At 43.5% G+C, this 10,374-nt stretch overlaps 1 protein-coding gene across 1 annotated transcript; it reads right to left on the bottom strand.

The window, feature by feature from the left end:
* Window positions 1-6,003: 6,003 nt before the first annotated feature.
* LOC121308035 (zona pellucida sperm-binding protein 1-like) lies at window positions 6,004-7,680 on the bottom strand. The gene is made up of 5 exons (XM_041240341.1): window positions 7,620-7,680; window positions 6,984-7,164; window positions 6,590-6,734; window positions 6,392-6,467; window positions 6,004-6,176 (listed from the first exon to the last, which is right to left on the bottom strand). Exons 1-5 carry the CDS (start codon window positions 7,678-7,680, stop codon window positions 6,004-6,006), a joined length of 636 nt encoding a protein of 211 aa, XP_041096275.1.
* Between the last annotated feature and the right edge of the window lie 2,694 nt (window positions 7,681-10,374).

Below are 10,374 nucleotides of genomic sequence, written 5' to 3'. Positions count from 1 at the left end.
ACATCAAGCATATTTTAGGCGCTTCCAATACCAGATCAAATCGTCAATGGGTTTGCTAGTATCTTATGTGTCCATCACTAAACAATACGTGAAATCTGTAAGTAAAGGACATATAGAATCGAGTTTTGGGTAATTATAGCCCCTGCTGTGCGCCAGAGTTCGCCTCCTCCTCCCCAGCCTCCACTGCTTTTTGGCTTCGTCTAACGGGGAGGGCAGCTATATTCCAGGTACAGTAACTGACTCTTTTTGAAGTGCTGTGCATTGGTTGGACAGACACCAGGATTGTGTAGCACAAATGCTTTTCATCACCACAAGGCATTTGTCTTGCAGTTGGAATCCTGTACGTCTCTGCTAAGTTTACTACCAGTAACCACTGCAAACTGACCCTGTACTTATAGAAACACACCAAGCAATTGTCTGTTATTTCCCTGCCTGACAATAGTAGACTTGTACAGTGAATTGTGTCTTTTTGATGTGGAAAATATACTTTTCTCAGTTTCCCGCAGCTTACTCACAGGTGTAATCCAATGGTAAATTCAGTATGAAAGGCTATGTATGCTGTCACTGTAGCTGTTTTCAGGATGGTGATTTTTTGACTCATTAAATGGGAAACTGTATCAGTGACTTGACTTACTAAGATATTCAGCAGACACGGGTTTAGACTCATTCCCTACAGTCTTCTATGAGCCATGGGGGAATAAAGTGTATCTAGCTGCAACCAGCTGCTGTCAGCTCTGTGTGTGAAATAATATACAAGAGAAAAGGGTTACACTGTCTTAAGGTTCTGCAGTTTGCTCCAAATGTTCCCAAAGTTGTTGTGGGTCAGGGATTGGTGGTAAAGAATAGCGGGTAAGATTTATTAATTGGAGACCAAAGTTAATCTATTTTAAACATCATACCGCAACAGTGGCACAGTCCTGCTCTCCTTCACAGTGGTGTTAAAGTCCAATTGTGACTTGGAGCTGAATGAAACTGAGCAGAAGACTCAACATTCTCAAACCTAATTCACAGTTTTTAGTGGTAAGAATACATTGTAATAATTAAAGTACATTTAAGATGTTTGTTAACTGCAGTTTTATAATTGGACAGTGCATGGGGAATATTATGTACTAATTATGCTCAGTATAAACTAGTGATTAACATGTGTCATGACACTCCAATTGGCAGATCTCAAACCATTAAGACCGAGTGTGGTAAAGTTAACTGACAAGCACACAGTTTACTGTACATGATTGTGAAACTTTGCCAAAGTCTGGGATTAATGGCCGTGTTCCAGTCCTAGACCACTAGCACTTATATGTTTTAAAGGTGTGCTTTGCCCCAACCTATAAGTCCTATATACTGTACTTAACATTATTGTCAATAATATTGTATAGCCTAGACAGGCTACCTGTACACATACATCTTTTTAATTAGCCTAACATTATTTCGGTACTACATTTTAAGTGCGCAACATATAACAAATATACGGATACGTCATCAGAAATAGTCAAATTGTGAAGCTCCCAAAAAGCTAGTCAATGTTTCCAAATGCAAAGAAAGCAAGAAAGAAAGAAATATTGCAATAGCCCCTAATACTAAACAGAATAACCTTCAATTGGTTATGATCCAACCTGCAAAACAAGACCGTACATCCCTTTCCATGTAACATTCTTATAGTAGGAAAATTAATGTAGCTGCCAGCTACAAACATGAGGCCTTGCTTTGTGAGTAGGGGGTTAGCATGAACAAAACAAACTATTCAGAAATGCTGCTCAACTAATTAATTTGATTCATCATTTTTAAATCCATAAACATGTTGCATAATCAATGTAAAAAGCACGTAAAAAATAAATCATTTTACAAAGTGAATGATTACAAAAATATAAATAACTGGAAATGCTGAGTTTTCATTTAATGTACTGCGATTTATGTGTACTGAGCTCCAGACAAATTAATACCGCGATTACAGGGGGTGGGTTGCTCGACCTATCAGAACTATGCTCTGTTATTCATTTGGACTTGCGATTACAGGGAAAACCCAGTGACTCTGGGTTTGGAAGCGAGGTAAATAACCCAAGGCAAGATGGTCAGCAGCTGGAGCGAGAGACCGGGACAAGCAAGCACGGCTGCGGAAGACAGCGGCTATTAAATAAAACAAAAATAATTGTTACGTACTCGAGGGGACATGTGTAGTTAGCTGGGGGAAACCTGGCAAAGCCAGCGTGGAGTGATGGAATAAGAGAGCCTAGCTTGGAGACCCGAGCTGAGCGGTTTAGTGGTGGTGGGAGAACGCTGCATAAGCAGCACCTTTTGTTTCTAGTTTTATTACTGTGTTTTGTTTTCCTTTTTTCTTTTGCCTTTTGTTTTCCCCTTGCAATCTGACCTGCTTAATCCCTGCATCCACCTTAGGAAATGTGAGGATTTGTCTTGTTCCTCAGCCTTTTCGTAGCGAGGTTCTCAGGCTAGCCAATGATGTTCCATTTTCTCGGGCGTGAAAAAGATGGAGGAGAGAATCTTGGCAAGATTTTATTTCCGGGATTTTATTTTCTCATGTAGGTATACATAGGGAGATTCTGATTGATCAGGGGACAGCCTTTATGTCCCAATGCATTCAACAACTTTGGGGGTCCCTCAAAATATGTTCCATCGGGTATCGGTTTGTGATCCACAATGTGATGAGCTTGTGGAACAGTTTGATAAGACTAAAACAAAGGAAACAAAGAATGGGTCAAATTCTTCCTTATCTTCTCTTTGCTATCTGAGACGTACCACAGGCATCAACAGGCTTTTCACCCTTTGAGCTCCTGTGGGAGACAACCCTGGGGTATTCGATTCATAAAGGAAGGTAGGGAAGCAAACCAAAGCCGAGCAGAGACTATAGTAAAGCATGTGCCTGGAGTTGGTCGGTCGGTCGGTCATTTTGAGAAGATAAAGCTGGAGGCAACGCAGCATACTCGGGAGCAACAATATAATAAAAATGCTTGCATCAGGACTTTCCAACCTGGGGAGCAAGTGCTAGTACTCCTCCCCTCGTCGGAACGTAAGTGGTTTATGAAATGTTGCATTAACTCTGGCCCTCCTGTGGGCCTGGAGGCACAATGATCAGGGTCAGTTTCTCCTCACCCACAATGGACCCTACTGGTCAGGTGCTCAAGGGGACTCTTTGTCCACCAGGGGCCAATAACTTGCTGACACCCGTTCTTAAGCTCCAGGAAGTGAAAAGGGAATTGGTTTGGTTGACAGATAGGAGTAAATCACTGACCTTCAGAAGTGCTGCAATGAGGAAACTTACTGTAATTGGACATCACAAAATGCAGAATAAAGAAGTGTCAAATAATTGGGCACTCCAAGTATGCGATATACAACACATTTTGTCGGCTTCTCGGGCTGAATCCATCTTATTCTAGATTACAATTGTGTTATTAGAATTACATGTGGGTTGTGTACTGGTTTGTGAATGGTACACACACAATACGGTAGTACATTAAACAAAATTATAAAACACTTGGATAGATGTAAAGTAGCACACCCTATTGACCAAACACATGGCAGTTGCATCTCAAAAAGGAATCATCATTTCAGCACATAAATGCCTCAGAAGACAAAGAAAGTGTGAATATGCCAATACATTTATTACAAGGTTAAGTGACTTGCTCAGAGTCACACAGTGAGTCGGTCACTGGCAGAGGTGGGATTTGAACCACTGGACCGCACTGTGTCCTTGTCAACATCAGGGGCGTAGCGTACATTGAGGCAGCAGAGGCACATTTGAAAAAATAAAAAGTACAAAAATATATCTAAAGATTTATTTATTTTAAATAAATGTGCCCACCTTATTTAAGTAGTTAACAGTGTGCAGGAATGTAGCATTGATAAATGAACATACAGACAAAGGTAATCCAGGTGCAATGTTATTTATTTTTATAATCCAAAGTCAGAGAATGAGAAGCAGGCAATACAGCGCCGTTTATTGCACCGTTTTAATCCACAGGTTGTTCCCGAAATAGTCCCGATCTTGCACACCCACACATAATGCAAAACACAAGTCTCCACAGTGAGTGCTAAAGTGCTTGTTGTGTGAATACAGTTATTCGTGAAACAAAAGTTCATTGTAGTCCGGGTTTGTGCTGGCCTCTGGCGACAACTACAGAATGTGTTAGCTCCTGAAATAACAGTATATCTAAACGACAAAACAAACACATTTCCTTCTGGTTCAGCTTAACCATAACAAAGAAACAGATCACTTCGCTACCCCCCCTTTTGTACCGTCAATCATGACCCCTTGGTTAACTAGTGCACTAGTGCCACCTCTCCAATCTTACCCCTTCCAGGTCCAGGATTTAGTATATTGTAGCCCCGCCCCCTTTCTAGATAACTTCCTTCTAACCCCGGGAATCAATTGCCTGGTCATCCAGTCCAGGGCTCTCTGTTCCCTTTAAACAGCACCCTCACACGTCAGGAGAGTGATTTATCACCAAGAATAATTCCGGCTCTGGTCACAGAGAGGCTTAATTTATAGGTTTATATCAGACCTGTCAACTCTCCCTTATTTGCTGGGACTCCTGTTTTTTGGACCCTTCCAAACTACTGTTTAACCCCTTTGTCAGCAAACCCAAATACACACATATGGTTGTGCGGGATTCAATTATTCACTCGAATCCCAGCACATGAACCAATTTGTGCAACCCTGTGCTCACATACTATTAAACTGACCCTGCACTTTGCACTAATGCTTTTACCAGATGACATTCCAGTCAAGTCGGTTCCTTTTGGGTAGGGGGTCTTAGAAACCAAACAATCATGTACTGACCAACAGGTTTGTCTTGACCCAATTCAAGAATTTAGCACCCCATTTAAAAAAGCACAAATCAAATTGCGCTCCTTGTTAAGGTAAGCTTTGTCCCTCTCCAAGCCATTTGGTGTCACATACTGGAGTGTACCACATTAGTGTATGCTACCATCTTGTTTATAGGCTTCTCACTGGAGTAATTTTAGTACTTGTGGAAAAGACTGGTATATGAAGTGGCCAGAAACAGTCATGTCATTGTTTCATATGAATCTCAGAAACAGCCAAGACAGATGACAAAACACCAGTGCCACATGTATTCCACCCGAATATGCCCACGCAAGATCACATTGTATATCAATCCCTCCCCCCCCCCACCCACTTCCAAACAAACAGTGGCATGCAAAGGTGTTATACTTGTGTATAAATAGAATCCTGCAAGAGAGTGTCAGAGGACTTCTGTCTGCCCTCAATCCAAAGCCCTGTCCCACAGCAGGGACAGCCCAGAAGTAGCAGCAGCTACAGTTGCCATTGTCCAGCACCACGATGGCCCTATTAAAGCAAAATCTCTACATATACTGCACAGCAGTTTATTGGCCCTTGGTCACGGCTGCTACGCCATGTTAGATGCAATATACATCAATTGCAGCCTAGGTAATGTAGTATTTGGATAAACACAAGTGAACCCTTAGGGCACTACTGAATTGCACAGCAAATGGCAATGTACCAGCGCCTTTACTGGCACCAGCAGAAGAGGTCTCGAGTGCTCAAAAAACAATGCAGCTGTCACTTCAGGGTATTAAACCTCAGTTTACTGCAAACAGCAAATCCAACATGTTGGATAAATCGGCATCTCTAATCCTACTTAGATGTGACCCCCCTCTATTTGGTGGAGGAATTGAAATTAAGAAAACCCACAAACCACTACAGAATTAACACAAGATAAAGGTTTATTCAAGTTAGAGACTGCTTCTCTAGGACCTGACAATTTGCAAGCCAATCCATTTGAGGAAGAGCATTATAACAGATACCAGGACCAGCAAACCAAGCAGCCACAGGAGACCATGGAAGTGTGTCCAGTGCTTCTCTGCAAGAGGAAGCAAAAGTTAGTGGCAAAGCAACTGTGAGCAAGGGAGGAATACAATGAAGCTTCAGTTCTGGCTTTGGCCCAGGGCCAGAACCTAGCAACACCACATGAAAAAGGCTAGTACTGCTTCAATGCAGAAGATCTCAAATCACTTGCCCGTTTGTTCATGGGGCACAATCTCATCCAAAGTGAAGGTTCCTTCGCTGACAGCGATGAAGCCAGCATGACCAGGAGCAGCTCGCTTGTCTACGTTTGATTTCCCAGGACAGGGCTTTCCTGCACAGCGCCCTCCAGCAGATCTTGATGTGGGAACAGGCATCTCTGTGGAAGGAGAAAGATATCAAGTGCCCAAAATTTAACCAAGGGAGCAGGACTTAAATACTTCAGGGGGGGGGGGGGGGGGGGGGGGGTCTAAAAAGCACAAGATTGAAGACTTCATGCTACAGTAAAAATGTAAGGCTTAACCTAAAACAGCCAAACTTCAGAAGGACTCCTTCTCAGAAACCAAGTCCAAATAGTGCTTTTCAGGACCATACCTCTTCCATCAAAGCATCCTTCATTGCAAACACGACGTTCCGGGGAACACACTTCGGTTGAACACATGAAATAGATCTAAAAAGAAAGTAAATGGAGTTAGGAGCAGCTGTAGATCTGCTTTGGTCTAATATACCATTTATGACTAGGCATTTGGAAGCAAGCTTGAGTCTATACAATTGGACCACTATTAAACTCACTTCCTCATCCAAACGCTGCTTGGTCTTGTAGTCCAGGAACTGGAAGATTTCTATTTCAAAGCGTCGAGTGTGCTTGGATACAGGCATGTTATTGTATTTGACATGGAGGCCAGCAGCACTGCTGTAATCCAGGATGTTTGGACAACTGTGGGGGAGAAATTCAGAAGGGAGTCCTACAGCTGCCAACTAGGAGGCTTGAAGTGCATGGCAGCCATATTGTAATGCTTCTAGCAACTGCAACAGTCTAGCTTGCAAAGATTTAATTTAGATGTTTGCAGCCAGTCACCTAACCAGTTGCTGAACTGGTTAATGGTCACATCTGGCAGTTGCTGCTGGACAAATCCCTGGCATGTTGCTTTTGTCCAGACAAAGGGAGACAAATCAGGATACTCACCCTCCATAGATGATCACCCAGGCAGCGTGAGAGGACCGGGGATAGGCGATGCAGTAGTGGACCAGCAGAACTACACTGGGGTTAGGAGGGTTTACAAGCTGCACTTCCAGATACACCTTGCTTCCAAGCAAGACGCTCAGGGGCAGATGGGACTGTGGGTAGAAGCTAGTGTAGCTGGCGTCTGCAAGAGAGGTGCATCATTGTTAACACACCAGCCATTGAAAGAGGAAATTGAGCCAGTCAAATCTAGCAGTCATTACCAGACATGATGCCAAACCAGACCAAATGGGAGAAGTTACGCATCATGTTCAATTACCTGTGGCAATCCTTAACCTAACCCCAAGCCAGCCAAAAGCCAAGGCTGCTGATGGAGGCGATGGGTTCACCACCAAGTAACCAGTGCTGGCCAAGTTTCCTTTAGAATAGCGACATTCCACATGGAAACTGTAGTGCAGAGAGGAGACAGTGAAGACAAAGAATCCATTTAGTTACCAGTTGGCACAAATATTCCAGTCAGTGACAAATCCATAAAGGCTTTAACTCCGATCATGGGGTCCCCACCCACTACAACCAGCAAAGTATGCTGAAAGAGGGTTAAGCAGCTGCCTGTTCCAAGCGCATGTAGAAGAAAATTACCGATAAGGGCCATCTCTGGTAATTTGTCCATACACCTGCTGGATCCCCCGAACCAAGCCATGAACTTCAGCAAGATAGATTGTAGTCTCCGCCACAGTCTACAGAAAAAAAAATGATTACAAAGTGAGAACACTGAAGCAGTTGAGGATTGTAATCAACCTGGCCAGCCCAAAACCAGTGGCATGCCAGTAGATTAGCACCCCAACACCCCCCTTAAACATATGGCTGTAAAAAGCATTGCAGCCTAGAAGTCCTAGTACTAACCCAAACCCCAGGAGGAGTGAACTTACAAAGACACGTGTCCCACAGCCAGTCACAGGAAATTTGAAGACAGCAAAGTCTGGAGTGCAGATTACAGGGACACATGAATGGTTTCCTGCAATTACTAGACTGCTCGGATCAATTTCTGGCTTGGTTGAGGTGCGGTATACGGAGAATACAAAATGCCCATCTGCAGTGCACGCTGAAAAGCAGGAAGCAGAGAAACCATTAATACAAAATAATGAAACCATTTACCTGAAGGACCAGTCCCCTGTACAGTAAGGGTGGAAATCAGGTCAATTATCTCCTCCACCCTCAAAGTTTTCCTATACAAGCTGTTCAAAGTTACTCTGGACAGCTCATTAGATGAGCAGTGCTATATCAAAAGTGTAAAACCAAGCCATACCATCCAAAGGATAGTAACAATGGGAAGTTCTTGCATCCACACAACATCCATTGGCCACACACCGTTGTGGATCAACATTAGGTGGACCACAAGCCAACTGCTGACTTCTTGGTATCTTGCACCCTGCAAGAGAGTAAACTTCAATGTTATAGGTTGTACAGGGAAGACCCTGTAGTTTAGGTGTTAATATCTTGTATAGGGGCACATCGTATTCAAGTAAAAGCAACATTATGCAGCAACAGCATTTGGCAGACAAGCAACACCAGACTTGAGCACTCTGGTATTTTGTGTCCAGTGAACAAACACTCACCCACATGTGGTACTAGACCAGGAACAGGACACTTGGCCTCTATATCTCCTCGCTCCCCAGTAAGACTTGTGTAAATCACTTTCAGGATATAGAAGTTGTTCTAGAAGTGAAAAGAGAGTTGATCATTCTTGACAGGATTTTGATCACTTGCAATACAAATGGGGAATCACAGCTGCAATTGCCCTCAGCTTACCAGGATCTTGACATGACAGGCCTTGTAAGGAGCAGTCAAGATGTTTTTGCCATTTCCCTTCAAACTGTAGCCACAAGTCTTGGGGGCACCGATAACAGCTACCAAGTTGTTGGATTCATCTACAACAGATGCCACATTTAGAGCATGCTTTCCGTTTCACAGCACCCACATTACTGTGTACCAAGCCAACTCACCCATTAAATGGATATCTTGTAGCAGTCCCCCAGGAAGCTCCACTGTCATGCAAGTATCACTGCAGAGGACAGAAACCCCAAAGGGAGGGAGGGGGGAGGATGGGGAGGGGAGGGGGGAGAGAGAAAAGCCTGTGGTAAAAGCTGCATGGTTTTTGCCATTTCATCTGCCACCTAGTACCTGTTGTTCCCACTTAAGGGTTTTTACATTATACTAGGTCAGGCACATAATTCCATTCTGGAAGAGAATTCAAGGAGGAGGAGGACGGCACAAGTGTGGGAGAGAGGAGATTGAGGGAACGCAAGCAAAGAAGAGAATCAAGGGAGGGAGAGACGGGGAACGAGGGAGCGACGAGAGAGAAAGGAGGCGAGCACAAAGTGGAGGTTATACAGTTACCAGAGTGTTGGATTTATCTGCAAAAGGCAAGCTTGCCATGAGATTGGGGTTTCCAGGGTTATCCTCATTGCCAAGCAATTTGGGTAGCAAGTTATCTGGGACAAGGCACAACCTTACCCATCACAGCTACTTGTTCAATTGGTCCTTCAGGCAGCTCTATTGTCATGACTGAGGCTCTGCAGGCAGTGGGTATTGTTGGTTTTCTAGGAGTGGTTGTAGAGGGAGGGGGTTTTGTGGGCACTACAGCACCGGTTGGGCATTGCATCTGAACATAAGCTTGTTGTCCAGAAGTTGTGTAGCGGAGGGTCAGGATGTAGTGCTCATTCTAGAACAAGGAGGAAGTTGGCTTGATCAAAAAGTATAACCAGGAAACAAGCAAATTGCAGGTAGTTCACTCACACAGTGATCATGTCAGCAGGTGTCAAATGGCATGCTTTGAAACAACTAGAAAATCTACTAGGCACACTTCAGAACTATGAAGCCCAGTGTTTTTGTAACAATGCCTTCCACCGTTGTCCCCACTTCAGTGGGAGAACTTACCTGGACTAGTTTCAAAACTAGTCTGTTTACATTCCAAGCCTGCAGTGTTCTGATGAAGTTTCAGGATGGAGCAGCGCCTTGCTAGTTCAAAACAATACTGCCACAGAGCTGCATTAATATTACTACCACATCCAATTACTTGAAATTTCTATGGATTTCATTTACTCCCATTTCCCAGAAAAGGAGTTGTCAAGAAATGGCAAGCTACCAATCTGCCTGTGCTCCATTCTCCAAAACACATCCTTTTTGTTTTTAAAAAGAGATAAAACCTCGGGCCAAGAGGCCATAAAAGCAGGGTTTGGAATAATTGCATGTCAAAGCTTAGTCTTACCTGCCATCTGTACGCTGTCAAATAATCCCCAAATTGATTGAGACGTACACGTTATTTCCATTTACATATACTTGTAGTATAAAACAGAACACAGAATCATTTGTGGTAGCATCTTGTATTTCACTT

Source organism: Polyodon spathula, unplaced genomic scaffold (assembly GCF_017654505.1).
Source record: "Polyodon spathula isolate WHYD16114869_AA unplaced genomic scaffold, ASM1765450v1 scaffolds_85, whole genome shotgun sequence".
NCBI classification, from domain to species: Eukaryota; Metazoa; Chordata; class Actinopteri; order Acipenseriformes; family Polyodontidae; genus Polyodon; species Polyodon spathula.
This window is presented reverse-complemented; position numbering and strand designations above follow the sequence as displayed.

Excerpts from the sequence above, each read along its gene's own strand:
- LOC121308035 (XM_041240341.1), bottom strand. The coding sequence starts at position 7,680 with ATGGCTTGGTTCGGGGGATCCAGCAGGTGTATGGACAAATTACCAGAG. Across the intron at positions 7,165-7,619 it reads ACCAGAGATGGCCCTTATCG|ACGCCAGCTACACTAGCTTC; the intron begins GTAATTTTCTTC and ends CCTCTCTTGCAG. Across the intron at positions 6,468-6,589 it reads AGCAGCGTTTGGATGAGGAA|ATCTATTTCATGTGTTCAAC; the intron begins GTGAGTTTAATA and ends CTTTCTTTTTAG.